Source organism: Diabrotica undecimpunctata, chromosome 1 (genome assembly GCF_040954645.1).
Source record: "Diabrotica undecimpunctata isolate CICGRU chromosome 1, icDiaUnde3, whole genome shotgun sequence".
NCBI classification, from domain to species: Eukaryota; Metazoa; Arthropoda; class Insecta; order Coleoptera; family Chrysomelidae; genus Diabrotica; species Diabrotica undecimpunctata.
In genome coordinates this window covers 201,649,114-201,671,148 of record NC_092803.1, presented here as the reverse complement: position 1 = coordinate 201,671,148, position 22,035 = coordinate 201,649,114, and the positions used below count along the sequence as shown (strand labels likewise).

At 31.8% G+C, this 22,035-nt stretch overlaps 1 protein-coding gene across 1 annotated transcript in view; it reads right to left on the bottom strand.

The window, feature by feature from the left end:
• Window positions 1–930: 930 nt before the first annotated feature.
• Window positions 931–22,035, bottom strand: part of rdo (leucine-rich repeat domain-containing protein reduced ocelli) — a 354,658-nt gene continuing 333,553 nt past the window's right edge. Inside the window, exons 3-4 of the mRNA XM_072533215.1 lie at window positions 13,361–13,979; window positions 931–2,511 (exon numbers count right to left, since the gene is read on the bottom strand). Coding sequence (XP_072389316.1) covers window positions 1,360–2,511; window positions 13,361–13,978 — 1,770 coding nt within the window. The 5' untranslated portion in view covers window position 13,979 and the 3' untranslated portion in view covers window positions 931–1,359. The remainder of the gene's footprint in view (window positions 2,512–13,360; window positions 13,980–22,035) is intronic.

Here is a 22,035-nt window from a genome sequence, read left to right as displayed (position 1 = left end):
ACTGAAAATGTTGCACATGCGATTTCATCCAATTTTTTTGGGCAGTCTTTTACAAATTTTTTCGTGTAATCGATATTTTCCGAGTTAATGCGAAAAATAGTGGAAGGGGGATGGAAGCATAATTTTCGAATTATATCGTTTATTATTAACTTTATGACAGGGATATACATAAACAAAAATAAAGAAAATTTTATTTTATACAATTTTATTTTGGTTTATTTTATTGCTAAAACCAATATTTAAAGTCCTAAGTCTAACGAACTCTAAACGGTAACGTCATCAGCAGTAAGCCATAAACAGGAACAAACCTACCACTTTAAATATTGAATTTATAATTTAAATATATTATTATATATAATTTAAATATTGAAATTATAAAATATAATTCTCTCCATTTTTGTTTATATAATTTATGTTGTAAAGTAAACAATAAACGAAATAATTCGATAATATTATACTTCCTCTCTTACTCTTACTCTATTTTTTTCCTTAACTCGGTAAATATCGATCTAAAGAAAAAATTTGTACATACAAAATTTTAGAAAAATGTATTTGCAAAAATTTAAGTTCCTACCATTTTTGTCAAAAATAGAAAATGGCGAGGATATTGAGCAATACGCAACGGCGGAATTCAATCGCGGTTTTAAATTTACACTACTATTGACTCTCCTCCCTAAAGGTTAGTGTAATTGCTATTTTAATGGGAATAAGCCACAACTAAAATAAGTTTATTGACGTTTTAATTTCCACTTCGGAAATCGTTCTCAAAATACAAACATTAATAAAATAAACAATTTTTTTGGGTTACTTGGTGAAAAATTCCTCTAATTTTAAATTTTGCGAAGTGAAAATTGAAACGTCAATAAACTTATTTTAACCCTTAATGGTGGCTTATTCCCATTAAAATAGTAGTTACTTTAAAATGCCACTAGAAAATAGCTTCAGAACAAAACTAAGGGTTAGAATTATAAAATTTGCGGCAATTGGCCATGGGGTCAAATGCTATCCCGACTGGACTACAATTATTTTAAACAGTCTGCAATAACTCACGACGTACCTAAAAGATTAGAAAACGTCATGCTGAAATAGGGACCTGAGAAAAAAATACCGAGGTATAGAAATAAATGATGTCGAAATAAAAAATTACTATTTCTATCGATAACTCTATGTCAAAAAGCAAAATGGTTTTAATATGTCGTCAATGCAAATACTAGTGGGAAAATTTTTAAATACATTTGATTGTTACAATAAAAATAATATAAAACAATGAGCCTTTGCAAACTTAAACTATTTATGTACAAAATTCATCACATTACTGGCCTAGATCCGAATCGGCCGTGTAGAAAATTTGAGTTCCTTTTAAATTCCAACTACCGTACCGTTCGGTAAACTTTGTTGTGAATCCTTTTTGATCTCATCTATAGTTGACACTGACATCTTTCTTTCTGTTAAATCTAGAGGGAATTTGAAACTTATCTCTCCCTTACAAAAAACCGCAGTGGCATTTTCGATATTATTTTCTGCCCGTTCGGTTCGTTTTCGTTGCCTTTCTAGATTTTCCGAATGTCGTTTCATACACGAACACACAACAAAAATAATAGAAAATATCGCGAAAACTATAATACACAATAAGCCGACCAGTAAGCTGAGTTTATCGGTAGGTATTTTGTCATTGGAACCGTTAGTCACTTCACAAGTAGTTATGTCTTCAAAGCGCAGATTCACTATTTCTTTATTTACAAGTCTAGATGGCGAGGCACATACCGAGTTTTTGAATATCGAGGTCTTGTTGATGCGAAATAAAATCGCGGTTATATGACACAAATCGCAAGACCAAGGATTTCCTGTAAAATTTACATATTTTAGCGTTTCCAACTTTACAACCACGCTGTCATTTAGGCCTTTAATTTTATTAAAAGAAATATCTAGTTCTTGTAATTGCTTAGGAAAACTATGTACGTTTAAGTTTGTAATATTGTTCCACGATATATTGAGTTTTTTTATTCGATCTGGTAGGAACTTTTCTGGTAATACTGATAGTTTCATATGTGCTATTTCGAGGTGCCACACTCTGTACAACGTTTGCAAGAACAACTTTATTAAAGACACCGTAAAGTTATTCCCGCTAATCACTAGCCTTTGTAAGGTGTCTGCAATATGAGTCAACGCGAAAGGTTCTAATTTACTCAACTTATTGTAACTAATGTCCAACTCTATCAAGTTAGTAAGGTTCAAAAAGGCAGTATCTGTTATTTTAGCTAACCGGTTTTTTGCTAAACACAAATATTTTAGTTGTTGTTGGTGGATGAATGTCTTTTCCAGAATAACCGGCAAAAGGTTGCCATCCAGTTTAAGGATGTGGAGTCTACGGAGGTCGTGGAACTCGTCTTCTGATAAAAATTGAATTTGGTTGTATCCCAAATCGAGGTGGGATAGGTAAGGCAGCAAATGGTATAGTTGTGCGTTTATTCTCTGTAGTCCGCATCCTCTTAGTTCAAGGACCCGTAGATCCTGTAACAAAATAAAAATGATGAGCATAAGACTTAAGACATAAATACATTGTTGAGGATTTTTTTTATTTAAAAAATAACCGCAATAACCACGAAGGTCATTAGCAGAATAAAAAAAATTTAATAGGTGTTATACTGTATACAGTATAAAAATCAATATCTGTAATTGCTTAAGAGAGAATTAAATTCTTAATTATAAATAAAACAAAATATTAATAACATATGAAACAAGATGAAATAAAATAAACGAAAAAGTACCTAAAACTTGTCAAGCTCTTTTTATCCGATTTTTAAGTGAAGCCAAGGAGACACCAAAGATTTCTAAATTGTTTAGGTGTTATCTCATTGGGTATATAAAACAGATCAAGTATTTTCGGAACTTCCTGTACATTAATATTAAGTTCTTCATTTCTGGTAATTCTGGTGTTTCCGGTTCTAGCGTCGTTTGTTCTTCCTCTGGATATAGCTCTTTTAGGTAGTCAATCCACGTATACCTTTCTATGTGTTTTGGTTCTATTAGTTCCTTTACCTCTGTTCTTTAACCTCTTATGAAGTGCCATGTTTTCTTTTGCAACCCGTAAAAATCATGTTCCATTTCTTTTAAAAAGCGTTTCCAATTATTCTTTTTGTATTTTTTTTTACGAGTGCATGTGATTCGTTTCTAATTATTTTATAATTATGGTATTCCCCTTGTGTTTTGGTTGACATATATTTCAGATGAATGTATGTGTCACTGTTTATTCTTGATACTAGAAACATTAATAGTAGCATTAGTATGTGATTTCTGTAATTTAGCTGCATCTCTGGTTGATGTCTCCATGCTGATGACAACTTCTTGGGCTTCCTTAATTGTTAGATCCTTGTATTTCAGGAGTCTGCTTTGAATATTTTGGTTCTTTAGACCAAATACAAATTTATTCATTACGGTTTGTCTAAATTATCCCAAAATTTGCAAGTTTTAGCTAATCCACGTAAAGCTGTAATATATTCAATGGCACTTTCCCCTTTATCATATGATTTGTCGTCTGGTTTTTGAGGTGAAATTTTATCGAACAGAATTTAATATGCCTCTGGACCCATGAGGTGAAAAAGATATGCAGCTATTTTATCTTCTGATACGGCAAACGTTAAATGCAGTCTAAAGACATTGTAGCTACCAGTCAAATTTCTTAGATGTCTTGTAAATTTTTATGGTAATAAGGTGTAAACTGAACTATCTTTCAAAATGTTAATGTATATATAAATTTGACAGTATTACAATTACTTAATGGATACAAAATTACTGACTGAAACAAAAGTAGCGGATCGATTTCTTGACATTATCTTCGAAATATGTACAATACATAACAACATACTCTTGCTGCTATTGTAATACCGGAGTTATTATGACGGGTGAAATACGGCATAAATTTCAAATAAATAAATATCCCTTAAAATCCTCTAGTAAACGTATAAGTGATGTTATCAGTTTCTAAATAAAAGTGTAACAAAAGCACTCCCCATGTTTCGCAATAACTAAAAAGAAGACTAAATTCAAATTCAATTAAACTTAACAACCTTTGATTCTTATGAAGCGCTTTTGCCGGAGTTATGCAAATACCCTTGAAGGCTCAAGAAAAGAAAACTAGAGCACGACCACTTGGAAAACTCCTAATGATATTTATTTTAGATTTTAATTTAAGGTTTTTTCAAGCAAGCAAATGAAAAGGGAAGCGTAATTATTTTTTATTTCAACTCACTTAATTCGACGCTATCTGACAAGTATAATTTGTGTAACCCTTGGGAGGTGGCTGGAAACCGCAGCTGACAGAGGACAAAAATAGAAATTAAACCCAGTATATATATATATATATATATATATATATATATATATATATATATATATATATTTCGTTTTTGCGTATGGTAATTTGATTGAAATTTTGTTTATCGGTGTTAATAATATTACCTAGTTTATTTTTCTTTAAAACCCCGCTGATTTTTTCTGTTATGCCCTTAGGTTATGGTGGTCTCAATTCTTTTTTGAGTGCCTCTCTTATCGGAGATTAAATATCATTAGGGCGATTCTAATTTTATTTACTACTGTTTTGAATAATTCGTTAGAGGTACAGCCAAACCATTCTCTTGAATTTCTTATCCAGGATATTCTTCTACGGCCTGGATTTCTGCGACCTTGGATTTTTCCTTGCATTATATTTTGTAGGAATGTGTACTTTTGTCCTCTCATCAGGTGGTCAAAGTATTCAAATTTTCTCTTTTTTATATTCAGTATAACTTCTGGATCTTTATTTATTCTGCGTATTACCTCTTCATTTGTAATTTTATCCACCCAACTTATTTTTAGTATACGGCGGTAGCACCACATCTCAAAGCTTTCAAGATTTTTAACATTTTTCTGTTTAAGAGTCCATTCCTTAACACCGTAAAGCAAAGTACAGAATACATAGTACTTTAACATTCTAGTTCGTAGCTGAATACTAATATCACGATTACAAAATAATTTTTTCATTTTTATAAAGGTAGACCTGGCAATTTCAATACGTCTTTTTATCTCGTGATTTTGGTCACCTGTTTCATTGATGAGTCATGTATTGGATTCTTACTGAAGGTCATATTTTTGGTTTTTTTGACGTTCATCCTTATGCCGTATTTATTACACATCTCATTCATACTTTCAACTAGATGTTGTAAATCTTCCGTTGTTCTTGCCATTATTACAGTATCGTCAGCATATCGAATGTTATTGATAACTTCTCCATTGACTATTATGCCTTCGTTTGCATGTGAGAGAGCTTCTTTGCGTATTTGTTCGCTGTGGATATTAAACAAGAGCGGTGACAATATACAACCCTGTACTCCTCTACGTATTTCTATTTCGTCCGATGTTTGGTCATCTATTTTTATATTAGCTAGCTGATTCCAGTACAGATTTAATATTATTTGTATGTCTCTGGTGTCGATGATCTTAACCTCCAGGATTTCTTTAAGTTTATTGTGGCGTACTTTGTCAAAGGCCTTTTCAAAGTCTATAAAGGAGGCGTGTACCTCTTGGTTAACATCTAGACATCTCTGTGTTAGGACGTTTAAGGCAAAGAGAGCTTCTCTTGTACCTAATCCTTTTCTGAATCCCATCTGTGTATCGTTAATATCGATATCTAACTTTTGATAGATTCGGTTGTGGATGACTATCAATCAGCTAGTAAATATATAATGTCAATAATAGGTTGGTTTTTGGTATATGGTATATGATATGCTTTCGCCTTTCCTATAATTTACTAAAAGTAAATTTTTATCCCGGATTTTATGGCTCATTTCCCAGTTAATATTCTAATTTTATTAAGTCCTTTCTTTTTTTAAACGTTAAAAATTATATGAACAAAAGATTTTAAAATACATATTATAAACATAAATTTTTGCTGATAACATCCATTAAAAGTGCCTGGCAACTTAAATTCATTAATATTAAAGAAAGTTTTTTTTTAACATTCAAAGGGTTGCTTCGTTAATTTTAGCCTGCAGATTTATACTGCCATTATGGTGAGTTCGGAGACAATTAGTATTTTCCAGGCTTAAGGAAAGTGGCCTAAAAGCAATAATTATTCTTTTATTTTTCTCCTTTTTACTTAAAACTTTTTACCATATTTTATTTGAAATAATTTGTCGTTCCAACATTAATAAAATGTAATGTCATGTAATTTAAATGAAGGACTTGCAAGATTTTGCATACTAGGGCATCCTTATAATTTAAGTCTTGGCAACAATAAGAGTTGTGAGGTATTATTTGATTTTTTCATTAGAAAGTTTGGCATTTTTGACATAACGTTCAAAAGTTTTCTTATTTTAGCTTCTATTGTGTTATTTACAATCACTTTAAAATTTTGTCTCTGAGAAAAAATGAAATTTACTCGTCAAATTTTGGTTCAGAAATTGATAAAGTTTTCGCAGTAATTTCATAAAACTTCGATAAATATTATCAGGATATAACATTAGTTAACTTATTTCCTCTTTCGGCGATTACATTATATCCTTTATTATTGAAAAAAATGTTATTATAATGTGCTTAATCTTGTCATGATCACTCACCGACGAAAGTTGTGAAGGTCTTTTAACTCTTAATCAATATCATTTTGAGGGATCATTTTGAACTCAACCGGATAAATACCTCTTTGTATTTTGTTTGCAAAAGCCCTAAATAACGGCATATTTAAGGAGTTCTCCCCAATCATGTACATGTATCAAGCAGTTAAAGACCAGTCGATAAAAGTACTTATTTAAAAGTACTACTAAAAGTAGGTATTTACACTGTCTGAGGTACATTCTGATCCGACGATACCCGATACGCATATATTTTTACGACCATGGATTCGATTGTTATTGATGAAAAATGGTATACAAGTAAATAGGCACAGCCAACGATAATGATGGTGATATTAGTGACTCCTTAACTAAAGCCATAGTCCACAGAATACGAAGATTGATGTTCCAGGGTCTTCAACAGTGACCATTTGAGATATTAGCGATTAGACTCCTGTACTTTCATAAGTAAGTAGTGATGATGAAAATATAAAAGCTTTCAATAAATATCAAGGTACGTTTATGACAAAAATGGATACAAATAGTATAAAAATTTACTAACTACTGGCAAAACAAGTAAGAACGTTGTAATACATCTTCCTGGTTTTAAAATCTGCTGCAAAAGACTGCCGAAAAAACGCCGTATAATTTGTGGAACATTTTATTTGATAATGCTATAATAAATATAATTGTGGAATGCACAAATGAAAAAATTAGCGATCTGTCATGTTCATATGGTAGTACAGCTTCTATTGTTGAGCATACGGACTTTTTAGAAATAAAAGCACTCTTTGTATTTTTGAAATTATTTTTATTTCTGTTACCTGCCTTACGGCTTGACAGTGCGGCTACAAGGAATGAGAAACTTAATGAAAAATATCGTTATACCAGTGAAATTTTTAATAAGTTTATAGAAAATTGTAAAATGTGTTATATACCAGAAGACTGTTTAACTATCGATGAGATCCTCGTTGGTTTTAAAGGTCGTTGTTCCTTTTGCGTTTACATAAAAATTGTAACGTTATAAAGGTTATCTTTATTAATTTATATTTAAATAATTATTTTATTTTAATTTCTTTACTAATTTATTAATTCCTTTATCTCCAGTTTAGTTTTTACTATATTTTATTCAAAAAGTAATTGGTGCCCTCTGTCTTTCTTTTCTTTCTCTTTCTTTCCGGTAGAATAAATATTCGCCCTCTCTCTTTCTGTCCGGTAGACTAAATATTCTGTTCTATGTTGACAGAAAAAATAATTCCATCGTATAGGAACATCCTATGATATGTGTGCTAACTTCATGCAGTCCCTTCCTACTTTCTTGACTTTCATTAATCTTTATTCGATAATTCTGACAGCATTTTCAGTATTCGGAACCTCACTTCTTTCGAAAGCACGTTTTTCGATTATATGCATGTAGGGATCTAAACAGAATTTAACTAAGTAATATTAATTATATTTCATTTTATTCTTGCCATCCGCTATTTGTTTAATTGTAATTTTGTAAAATGGCAAGGAAAATAAACCCTTTATAATGTGTCTCTAATACAAGCTGTTGTTGTATTTTAGTTTATCGACCATATGCAAGGTTTATTGGCTGTATTATGAAAAGTTATCGAATCTATTGGAGGACCTAACCACTTGATTGGGAGGCCACATACACACACACACACACACATAGAATAACTGCAGCTCTCAGGAGGACCTAACCGTCTAATTGGGAGGCCACACAAGCAGCCCATTGATGCCATCGTTGCCTTAAGTATCACCCTCACTTTATTCATTGTTGAGAATTGATACGGTTAATTGTTTCCTGTTTTTAATAAATATGATTAGTTAAAAATTGTTTTATTTGCTATCAGCTAAGGGTTAATGGTTGGATTTCTAGTTTAAGACAAGACGTACTCACACTTGAGATACTGAGCTAGGCGAAGCATAGACGATAAGCTCCCATGGTTGTTTGAGGTATTATTTTTATAATAGTATTTGAATTCTCTTTGGTAGTCTTATCGCTACAAAATGAAATCTATTAAATATGGTCTAAAAGTGTTGTGTCTCTGTGATGCCAAGACTCATAATCTGTTAAATGCCTTTATTTATGCAGGTAACAGGAAAATACCCAGTCCCAAGAAGCCTTCTGTTCCGACGTTAGATATCTCTTATTGAAACGATAAAGTAAACTGGAAGAAACATAACTGGATATAACTGATTTACCTCAATTGAACTGGTAGACCAATTGCTGGTACAATAACTAACCTTTGTTGAAACGGTATGTAAAAACGAGAGAGATATTCCATCGTATATAATTCCGAAAAAAAGGAACACTTCATTTGTCCAATTTTTTTTACTTCATCAAAACTATGGTTTTTTTCTTCTGTACCGAATCAAAATAAGTATGCACTTCTTTTCTCCTTCTTTTTTTCTAATAACATTAGTTAATAGGTTAATTTCAAACATTAAAAAAAATTTGATACCTTTGTCATGTTATAAAAAACAGTAGAGTAAAGCTTTTAAAATTAATTATTTAAAAAAAAGAGGGGGAAATATAAATGGTTAAAATATATAAGAGATTGGACTAGTTTGAAATAGAAGTAACTTATTAGCACTTATTAATCCTCTTATTAGGAAAACGAAAATCGACAAAGTTGAGCAAAGATGATATGCTCATAGACGCTTTTCTGTAAAGGTGATTAAAATTAACATGAATCTATGTAAGTAGAAGCTATGAAAAATTGTTTATATAATTCAACACCATCTAAAAATAAAGGCAAAGATAATATAAAATCAAGAAAAAACCAACAGAAATGCACAGGAAAAACACATTATAAAAATTTTGAACTAATTTACAAAGGCCAAGATACTAAAAATTTCACTACTATGTCAGGTAATATCATTCTTCGTTACTGATTAGCCCCCTTTAAAAAGATAACTTAGACATTTATCGCAATTGTTCAAGAACAAGACGAATGGGTATGGCAACAATGTAGTATCCCAAACAATTGACATCTCTATTTTTCCTTCTCAAAACTTTACCAAAGCCTTTACGTGTCAGTTAAAAGGCGCAAAATGAAGAAAACTTTTCTGTGAAGTAGGTGTACGTCTATTACAAATTTGGGAAAAAATAATTTGCCCCGTTAATAGGAATCCCATTCACGTGCTCAAAAACTAATTATAGCTTCGTTTCAAACTTGTTTTAAAAGTCAATTTATTCCATCGACCATTATTGCCTTCATTTAATTAAAGTTTGAGGAAAAATGGCAATCTCAATGATTGACTTTAGGTAGTTTCATGGCATAAAGTTCTTTTAAAAGCTCTTAATAGACAGATTGTTACACTTTGCTTTTGTTTATATTTTTATCAGTTATAATAAATTATATTTACATTTATGTTAATAATTATAATCACTTTTGTATTTAAAATTGTGCTCATATTTTTGAAATAACAAAACAATAAAAACAATTTTAAATAAAGAGGAGTAAATCTGGCAAGAACTTGTGTTCCTGCAGACAAAGGTTAACTAAAATAAGCTCATCTACAACTAAAGAATTGACTAAATAATAATAAAAACAATGAAATTAAAAACTCTCTTAGGAATTTAAAAGCTTTAGAAAATACTGAGTATTATTTTTGGAAAGCTGTAAAAAAATTAAAAAGTACTTAATTTAGAAACCTTTCTGTATGTAATCCAGATGGCCACTGGGTAAAAAGTAATCAAAAAAAGCCCATGATTTTGCCCCAAAGCACTTAGAAAATGTCTTTCAACCATATATCGCTGAAAATGACTTTCACATTAAAGATAAACTAAAAGCATTTTTGTAAACCTTATATCACCTAAAACTAATTATTCAAAATTTTATCGTTAACCGTATCACAAGATCCATACATAAGTTAAACTAAAAAAATCTTAATGGTTCGACTTAGTGATAAAATTCTAAAAGAACTTTCGTATAAGAAACTAAGGTAGTTGACACAAACATACAGATGAGACTAATGTTTTAAGGACGGGTTACTTTCCGCTTTTATGAAAGATAGCCCAAATTATACTACTTCGCACTAATGTTTTATAAATCTGTGTTTTTGTCTTCATATTTAGGTGTCTATCCCACCATTCTGAGTTAAGTTGTCGGATTGCTGTTCTTGTTTGTCCTAATCTTTGCTTAATTTCTTCCTCTGTTGTTGTCTTTTTTGTGATTATAAACCCCAATTATCTGAATTTATCCTTTCCTTTGATTATCACGTTGTCGTCAATCTGTAGATCTTTTATGTCTTCTTTACTTGTAGATAGGTACTCTGTTTTCACGAGGTTAATATATAGGCAAATCTTAGTATATTCCTCTTGTAGTTTCTTTACCATGTAACTGAGGTCTTCTTGGTCTTGTGCAATCACTACTTGATCGTCTGCAAAGCTTAACGTATATAGGTATTCGTATCGTACCGGTACTCCCATGCCTTCGCATTTTCTTTTCCATGTAGTCAAGGCTTTCTCTAAATATATTTTGAGTAGGGTTGGAGATGTGGAACAACCCTGCAGGAGCCCTTTTGTTGTGATGAAGTCTCCTATGATTCTTGTTTCCATTTTAATGGACATTTTATTTTCTTTATACCGAGCTTTTGTAGCTTCTGTAAGTTCCGGCTGTATTTCTAAATTGTACATTGCCTCCCATAGTTCTGACCTTGGTACAGATTCATACGCCTTTCTCTGGTTCACAAAAGCCAAATGTATTGCTATTTTTTGCTTTTTTCTCTTCCAACAGTTGTTCCAGTGTGTGTATATATATATGGTCTATGCATGATCTTCCTCCGTGAAGCCTGCCTGATCCTCCCCGATTTTGCCTTTTATTGCTTGCTCTATCTTTTTTCGTAGTCTCTCTTCATATAATCTTCCTATTGATGATATTACCCTTATTCCTCTATAGTTTTCGCATCGTTTTCTATCTCCTTTCTTAAACATAGATGTCGTATATGCCTCCGTCCATTCTTTTGTAAGCTGTTCTACATTTATGGCTTTCTATAATATGAATTTTATCATTCGTTAAATTTTATTTAGGGAGTACTTAGGGACCTTAGGTAAGATGCCTTTAGGTTCCGGTGCTTTCTTATTTTTTATTGCTTTTATGGCCTTTTTCATTTCTCTATCTGTTATTTCTATTTCTTGTTGTGCGGATCTGCTTCGGTTTTGCCTGTTTTATTTGTCAATGAATTGTGTTCTTTGTCCTGTTAATAATTCCTTGTAATAGTTCTTCCATTCTTTGTCTTGTATATTCCCAATTAAATTTTTTCTTTTGAGCTTTGTTTTAATCCTCTTAGTACTTTCCATGACTCCGCAGGTTCTTTCCCATTCTTCAATATTTTGTTGTGTTATTTGATTTTTTAATTATCTACCTTTTTCTCTATATTCTTTATAAATTTCATCGTTGTTTGTAGTCTGACATTTTCTGTATAGTTGCTTTTTTTCTTCAATTATTCTTTTTGATTGTGCATTTATTTCATAATAATGGTGTTTATTTGTTATATGTTCTTCCTCTCCAAGGGCTTCGAATCCTGCTTGTTTTATACTCGCCTTTATATGCTCGTGTATTTCTTCGATGTTGCCATATCTGAATTTTATTAATTGTAGCTACGGAATTTAATTACACTAGCAAATTCTATAGCTAAAGTTGGAGAATTTTTGTTATGCCACCATTTGTCAACTAAGTTGGATACAGATATGTCGGATATTTTTTGCAATAGGTAGATTTGGTTTTTACCTTGACATTTAAGGATAAACTTTTCAGCTAAAAAAAAAGTCTTAAATGTAATGAAGGTTCCATACATTCGTCTAATAGATTTTCAGTAGGTGTAGATTTAAGTGCACCTAAAACCAAACGTAGTGCTTTGTAATGGACTCGGTCTAATTTTTTAAGTCTAGTATTTGTAGTAAAACCATATAAAAAGCAACCCTAGTCAAGAAATAATGGTATATTCCCTATCAAACATTAGATTAACCTTAGGATCAGCGCCTCAATGGTGACGGTTAACTACCTTTAAAATATTTAGCCTTTTTTTGGCATTTAATTAAACAGTTATTAATATATTCTTCCCATGTTAATTTAGTATCAAGTGTGACGCCGAGATAAGTATAGTGTTTTTGGACAGGTATACTTAGATTATCAATACTAATACTGGATATATTCGGTAAGCGATGACGAGTAAACAACACCACAGCGGATTTATTCAAAGTAATTAAACTATTTTATTTCAAAGTAATTAACTACTTTATATTCAAAGTAATTAAACTATATTATTATTATTAATACGACCAGCAGTCGCGTATGAAAGCGAAACATGGACGCAAACAAAAAGAGAAATAAATAAATTGCTGGTGTGGGAACGTAAAATTCTTCGAATGATATATGGCCCTTGCAGAGACAGCGTGACAAAGCTAGAGTCTCTATTCGGAAAAGAAAATCTAGTCAGATAAATATAAAGGCCAATGGACTCAGATGGGCAGGGCATATGATACGCAGTAACGAAAATCGCCTTATAAACAATGTGTTCTGGGAAAGGCCAGAGTTAAAAAGGTATGTAGGGCGGCCAAGAAAAAGGTGGAAAGATGCAGTCAAAGAAGATCTAGAGAAAATGGAAGTGCCACAATGGGAATTACTGGTACAGGACCGACAAACATGGAAGGCAATAGTAAACGCGGCAAAGACTCACGAAGAGTTGTAGCGCCATTGATGATGATGATGATGAAGATGAATTAAACTATTTTGATTATAAAAATTAAAGAAAAATCTTACCGATATATCTTTGAACACTTCTGGATTAAGTTCCTCAGTAAACTTGTTCTCACTTAATTTTAAAATATGCAGCTTCACTAATTTTAAAAATATCCTTGGTTCCAAATCACTAATTAAATTATTTTTTAAAGTCAACATTCTCAATTCCGTAAGATGTTTAAAAACTCCCACCGACAGTCTTTCGATTCTATTAAAATCCAAATTTAATTCCACTAGATTAACTAAACCCCGAAAGTTATGATCGTACACGGCACTGATGTTATTATGACTTAAATCTAAAAGGCGTATCGTAGGTACTCCCCAAAATGGATGAACTCCGATTTGATGGATGTTTGATCGTTTAATGCTAATCTCCTCCAAACGTTTAAATTGTTGGAAAATGGGGCTGATTGACAAGGTATTGGGATTATCCTTTGGAGCTGATATCTCGAGAACCTCCATACCGAGGTCGATTTCGGATACTGGAAGAGGGTCCCGCATGCCGCCCTTGACGCACGATACTTTTCTTTGGCCCTTTTCTGATTGTCTACAATAGCAGGACTCGGGGCAGAGAGATTCAGTTGAACATAACCACAAAATTATTAGGCTCGGTGATATGAGGTGCCAGGATACGAGCATCCTGCAACAAAAGAAATAAAAATTAATTATTTTATCCAAGAAACACATATTATTATAATACTATTATACAGGGTGGTCTTTAAATAATTGTACAAAAAAACAGTAGATTCTTTTTATTCATTAAAATATTACAATTTATGCCAACTTGTTTTAATAAAATGGTGATATTAAGAAAGATACAGGGTGTTAAAGTGGAAAGTTAAAATTTTATTTTTCGCTATAACTTTCATGTTTGTGAACATTTATGCATAAAAATTTACATCTGGGTGCTTTTAAGCATAAAAAATTAAAATTTGATGCCTACTTTGATGTAGCCGATAGAGGGCGTCACATTTGTCATATATCTTGCATACATGAGCGCCTAACTATTTTGCTCTTTAAGTTACCGCTGTTTTTGTCAAAAAATATTAAAGATACATTAATTTAACAAAAAAATCTGTACCTGTTACTACCTTCAAAACTCAACAGTTTTTGAGATAATCGCATTTTACGAATCAGCTGTATAACGCAATTACTCCGGGCAACGAAGGAAAAATAGAGAAAAACATCAATACTTCTGAATTTTGGAATGAAATGCCTTTAACTTAAGTTAATAGTTTACGAAATATCAAAGAAAATAAATATATCATTGAGATAATTAATAATAGGATTTGACAAAATAAAAGGATAATAGAATTTCATATCAAACCTTTTACGTTTTATATTAAAGTCGTAATCAATACATTTTATTTACAAACATAATAACATTATAACATTAAACTTTTTGTCATAGTTAGTGTTTGATATGTCCACCCTTTTCTTCAATGCATTTATCAATAGGTTGTATAAGAGATCGTCTTATTTTAAATGGTATCATTGGTTTAAAAGAAACTGCTGCAGTATTTATTTCTTCCCAAAGTTGATTGCGAATGTTTACATGATTCTTGTAAACACGTTGTTTAAATGCGCCTTATACACTAAAATCAAGGGGATTAAATTCTGAGCTACGTACTGGCCAAGGAAAATGATTACCACGACCAATCTACTGCCATCGTATAACGTGGTGGTCCACCATCTTGCATAAACCACATATTTTGCATTAAATTTAATGGCAAATCAATAAAATTATTTTGTAAAAAATATAAATAGTTCTTACCATTCAAATTACGAAGTAACTAGCAATGCATTTGCAAATTTGCAGCATAAAGCTAAATCTGTTAGTAAAGGGTGAAAATGTTCGCGGTGTAGGATTTTTAAAACGGAAGTTTTGCTGATTCCTAAAGCTGAAGATAAATGTCATGTACTTACTCTAGAATCATCGTCAAACGCAAACCATTTCGGTCGGCCTAACTTGTCATGTTTTGGACGAAATGAACCACTTTCGCCTAAATTCCTAAATAGATGTTTAAATGTTGGTGATTAGGTTGCAGACTGTTTGGATATCTTTTTCAATATTCCCTTTTTGCTGCACGTCAGTTAAAGTGTTGCTGACACAATATAGCAATTATATCTCTCATATCCCATTAGAAAAATTATTGTGCCTCAGCATTTTCTTCTTTTTTTTTAATAAACCAAAATAAACTATGTACATATTAAAAAATCACTGACTCTTGGAAACAAGACTTATTTTTAGTTATCAAAAACATTCGTGACATCAGCCCAATATGTTAAAATTTACCGTATGTAAGCATTTTGGTTGTCTAATGATGACATCAAAACTAGCTTCAAAAAAAAGGTGGTAGGTATAGTGGCTAGTACTGTAGACTAGCGCGTTTTCTATATTTTTTAAAATTTAAATAATCTTTTAAAATTTAATAAAGTAATTTTAAACAAATTATATTATATTAAAATAATTCAATAAATAATTATGGTTACTAGTAGCGCCACCTGCTAACGTATCAACAAAGCACACGTTGTTTACTTCTGACAGACCTGTCAAAGTCAGACTAATAATATTAAATTCTTAATAAAATATAAATTTGAGACTTGATCATTAATTTGATAATAAATTAAATTATTATATGAAATAAATAAGATGTTTAAATATAAAATTTGATTATAGTTTGAAAAGAATTAATTAACAACTAACGTTATAAAATATATGATGACTATAAACGAATTGATAAAGACTAGTAAATCGATGTGAAGACCTTCATTTCGTGACGCTACTCGTGATGCTGTCTCGTGGCGCTTCTTCTATGACGCTCGCCTCAGCATTTTACTATAGGGAAAAAGTAATACAACGCCAGTATAGAAACTTTTAGAAGCGATAGAGAAAGGTTTCACGAAAATGTAAACATGATGACGGCCAATTTCTGAATACGGACACGGCACCTAAAGAAGAAAGCTGTGGTGACGTGACGTGGTTTGGGTGGAGGTTACCCACGTTATACTCCCACGTTATCTTTCACCCAAAACACGCCACCATTGATGGTATAAATGGAAAGTCCTCTGTTTCCATTAAGAGTCATATAACGGTTAGTGATTAGTGTAGTAGTGTCTGTGGGCTCGGGAAACAGAACTCGAAAGCCCCGAAGAAGACATCAAGAGGAGGTCGCAAGCTCAGCGCAATGATAATCGACGCAGTTCATATATATATATATATATATATATATATATATATATATATATATATATATATATATATATATATATATATATGTATATATATATATATGCCAATATTACTTTATCATTATAAACAAAAAAGTTATAGCAGTTAAAATTTTTGTTTAAAATTTTAATGGTAAAACTCTTTAAAAAATTATAGTTAAAATTAATTTTCGTTGAAAATGGTGAATCAATTTGTTTATAAAAGTTTTAAACAAAATTGAGCCGTAAACGTTGGCAGTTTGGTTAATGGAGGTTAATAGAACATTTCAAAACGAAAATTTTAAGCTCTGGTAAATGTTTCTGTCATCGACATTCTGTCAAATGTCAATTTTTTGCCGAAATATTGAAAATTTACTGCTATTGATGATTTACGCGAGCGGTTTACGCGCATTTGCATTCGCTGCGAGCTGACTGTGTGTCTCAGAGCGCTTTATTAAAAGTTCCATCCCTTGGTCAAAAATTAATATAAAAACATTTACCAAAGAATAAAATTTTTGTTTTAAATTGCACTATAACTTTCATTAGCCAGATTTTTAAAATTGACATATAAGCTTTTTCAAAAGCTTAGTTTTGTTTAAATTTCTTATGGACAAATTAATTCGCAACTTTTTAGTGACGTTTTGATGTTTAATTGTTATAAATGTTTTAGTTAATAAAGATAAAAAGTAATTTTGCAAAACTTTTTAAAACCAAAACAACTATCTTTAAAATAAGTTAACTGAGTTATACTTGAAAAAGCACTATCGAATGCCTATTTTGCAACTGTTTTTCATGAAATTTGTTATAGCTCCGGATCTAACAATCGCATTATAGTTTACCAATTGTCATTTTGTTTATTTTATTAAAAGAAATAATTTTTATATTAATAAAATTAAAAATCTCTAATAGTTTATGAGATATAATTATTTATCTTAACCTTCCACGGCTGACGCGCGGACAAAATCTCCGCGCCGATCTAAACTTCTCAATTTTTCAAAAACTACCCACCCTTTTTCCTGGTTCGCCCATGTACCTTCCAGAAATGTTAATTGATTTATTCATACCAAGCGCCAGTCGCATCCTGTTCGTTGATATGAAAGTATTAGTGATGGCGGACAAATTCTCCGTGCGCCAGCCGTGTTGTTTTGAAATTTTGAACGTTTGTTAGTTATTGTGAGTTTTAAAATGTATGAGTATGAAGCAGAACAAAAACGTTTGCAACATCTAATGGACGAATACCTTCGAGTCGACGACGGGAATGAAAATATTGATTAAAACGATGACGAAGAAGAAAATAACAGAACAAATGGATGAAAATAGTAATAGAGAACAAGGAATTTTTGATACGGAGGGTGCTGAATTGATGGGTTCTGCTGGGCCTTTCTTTCTTGTTAAAGACACAACTACTAAATGGATAAAACATATTCCTTTAAGAAATGGTAAAACACGTTCAGAAAACTTAATTACACGTTTGCCAGGTACTAAAGAAGTTACCAAGAATTTAAAAGGTGAACTAGATATTTGGAAATATTTTTCTAACTATATGATGATAAACATTATTGTTGGATGTACAAACAAACATATTAGACATTCCAAAGAAAACTATAATTGAGAGAGAAACGCAAATAAAACAGATGCTTTAGAAATTCGTCCTTTTATTGGTTAACTCTATTTGGCAGGTGTTTTAAAAAGTGGCAAGTTAAGCACAGACGAATTTTGGAATAAAGACGGTACAGGAGTTGAGATATTTTGACTAACAATATCTTGGTACCGATTTAAATTTTTACTACAATACCTAAGGTTTGATGATATAGATTCGCGTGAGGAAAGAAAACTATTAGATAAATTTTGTCCCATACGAGAGATTTTTGAAATGTTTACTTTTAATTGGAAAAACGGTTATACGCCGTTTGAGATAAAAAATAGATGAAAAATTGGAGGCATTTAGAGGCCGATGCAGTGTCAAGCAGTATATATTAAAATATTAATAAACCAAATAAATAGGTATGGATTAAACATTTTTCCGCTAGCAAATTCCAAGATCTTTTATATTTGCAATTTAGGGCAACAACCACCAGATCCTTTTTTTGTAAGTAATTCTCCATCGGAAGAGGTTAAGGGATTATGTGAGACTCTAAGAGAAACAAAACGGAACATTACTGAAGACAATTGGTTTTTAAGCATACCAATAATCCAAAACTTGCTTCGTGATTACAACTTAAATTTCTAGGAACGTGTCGCAAGAAAAAGAAGGAATTTAGCCATGAATTTTTTAAACCCACAAGCAAACCTATTCGATCCAGCATATTTGCTTTTTATGATGATATTACTTTGGTGTCCTATATACCAAAAATAAATAAAAACGTACTCCTCCTATCTAGTTTACATCATGACAATACAATTTATGAGGATTCCATGAAACTCGAAATGATTCTTGACTACAATTGTACAAAGGGAGGAGTTGACATCGTAGACAAGATATGTGCTGCCTATGACTGCGCTAGGAATACTCGACAACAGCCAATGATAATTTTTTACTTTATGCTAAATGTAGTTTGTATAAACTTTATGGTCCTTTTCAATTGTAATAATAACGAGATTTGTTTGCTACGAAGACAGTTTTTGCACAATTTAGCATTCAACCGCAGCTTAACGTTCGTGCTTGTCAAGCCACTATATCACGTATCATGTCAGCGAGAATAAAACAAAATAAAACAAAAACAGACCTACCAGTCGCCAATGCAAACAATGTGGAAAACTTATGTTTGGTGAATATACTGCCTATACTTGCCCAGATTTTAAATAATCAAACAATAAAACTTTTATATTCAAATCAGTGTTTTAATTTTAAATAATTTTTTTTTTAGAATGTATTCCCGATATTTCATATTTTGAAATTTTATAATATTTTACTCAGAATAAATGCTCAAGCTGTATTTTATCATTTTCAAATATTTAATTAACATCTACTTAAATCATTTCCGAAGAGAGTAGAATAAATTTAAGCCAAAAGTTTGAGGATAATCGACAAGAACCGGAAGAAATCGACAGCGAAACGGGGCCATAGATCATAATAGAGGATATCGAACAAGCAATACGAAACGCAAAAAACGGAAAAACTGTAGGTTCAGACGAAATACCTGCGGAACTACTGAAATGTCTAGACGATGAAACTCTACCTGTACTTCTGGACCTATTTAATGAAGTATTTAAAACTGGAAAAATCCCACAGGAATGGTTGGTGTCCACCTTTGTAGCAATACCAAGAATAGTATATGTCAAAGATTGTTCAGACTATAGGACAATATCACTAATAAGCCATATCCTCAAAATATTTCTAAAAGTGATTCATGGAAGATTATATAGAAAACTAGAAGATGATATGGATGATATTCAGTTTGGGTTCCGCAAGGGACTGGGAACGAGAGAGGCATTGTTTGCTTTTAATGTCCTCTCTCAAAGATGCTTAGATATGAACCTAGATATTTATTCCTGTTTCATCGACTTCGAGAAAGCATTCGACAGGGTTCGACATGAAAACTAATAGAAGTACTAAGAAACAAAGATATAGACAAACGAGACTTACGAATCATTATCAATCTGTATTGAAATCAAAAGGCCAATATAAAGATAGAAGAACAAAAGTCCGAAAATATAGATATAAAGAGAGGAGTAGGACAGGGCTGTGTTCTGTCACCATTACTGTTTAACGTGTACAGTCAAGCCATATTCCAGGAAGCGATAGCGGATCTGGGTGATGGAATCTCTGTAAACGGAAGAATAGTAAATAACATAAGAATCGCTGATGACACCGTTATAATGACAGACACCCTGGAATCGCTACAAGAATTGGTAAATAGAATTAATGATTATTGCATTAGATACGGACTAAAAATAAATAAGAGAAAAACTAAATTTATTATTGTCTCAAAAACGCAACATGGAAATGAAAGATTAATGATAGAGCAAACTCAAATAGAAAAATTAGAGACATACAAATATCTAAGAACCTGGGTTGATGACAAAAATGACCAAAGCAGAGAAATCAAAGTCCGAATTGAAACTGCAAGGCAAGCATTTGTGAAAATGAAGACAATGCTTACCAACAGAGACCTTCAGTTGCATCTCAGATTGAGATCTCTAAGATGTTACACATTTTTTATCTTACTATACGGAATGGAAGCTTGGACATTGAAGAAACAACACATAAGAAAAATAGAAGCGTTCGAAATGTGGTATTACAGAAGAATATTAAAAATTCAGTGAGTTCAAAGGACTACCAATGCTGAGGTACTACAACGCCTAAATAAGGAGTTAGAAATTATGAACAGCATAAAAAGAAGAAAACTAGAGTATTTGGGTCACATAATCATAGGAGAAAAATATGAGCTGCTGAGAATTATTATGCAAGGAAGAAGAAGCATAGGAAGAAGACGCATCTCCTGGCTGAGGAACCTTAGAGAATGGTTTAACTGTAGTTCACTACAACTTTTCAGAGCAGCAGCCAACAAAGTGACCATAGCCGTTATGATATCCAACCTCCGATAGGAGATGGAACTTTAAGAAGAAGAAGAAAAGTTTGACAAAAATATGTGCGAACAAATACTCCGCGCTCCAGCCACAGTGTCCAGATTATAAGCGCCAGCCGTATGAGGTTAATTAATAATTAGATATTTAATAACAAATTATTTGACTGATTTTCAGCCTATTAATCTCAAAAAATCGAATGTACGTACCAAAAAACACAAAAAACGTCAAGGTACCGACGGGGCATAAAAGTACATACTCAACCCTTCCCCCCTGACGCTTAAACTATATCATGTCCGTTTTTTTATAATTTAAATAAATGCTTTATGTAATTATCATAAATTGCTTTGGTTAATATCATAAATTGCTTGCATTTTTTGTTTCCTGAACATGCACAAACGAATATAAATACACTTTTTATCTCGAAAACATATAGAGGCAAAAACACCTTGCTCAAGTTGAAAATTTAGACCCCGGAGACCACAAATGGAGTTACCTAGTTCTGTATATATGTTTGTTAAGCAGCGAATTAGGGAGAGTTGCATGTAACCACAAACATTATCGTGGGATGAGATGCTCGGATAAGAGCTTCTAAAACAAAAAAGGGATCGTGATAATTATATAAAAAGAGAGTCCGCTAATGGAAAGTAAATGTCCGGTATTTTAGCAGTTCCGTTAATTGCATGGAACTTCTTTCTCACTTGGTAATTCAAATTTAGATTCCGAGAACAGATTGTTATGCAAAATAGAAACAACCTGCTCGTTTAATATTTAAATGGTGTAAATATCAAAATGGATAATAGATTGTTTTGACATATAAATACAAATTAATTCATAAAGATGTGTTTAAATAATCGTATTCCAATCCATCAACCGCAGTGTTCCACAATATTTATCCTTATCAACATACTTGTAGAAAATTAATTATATTTTCTACAATAGTTTGTTCTTCTATAATA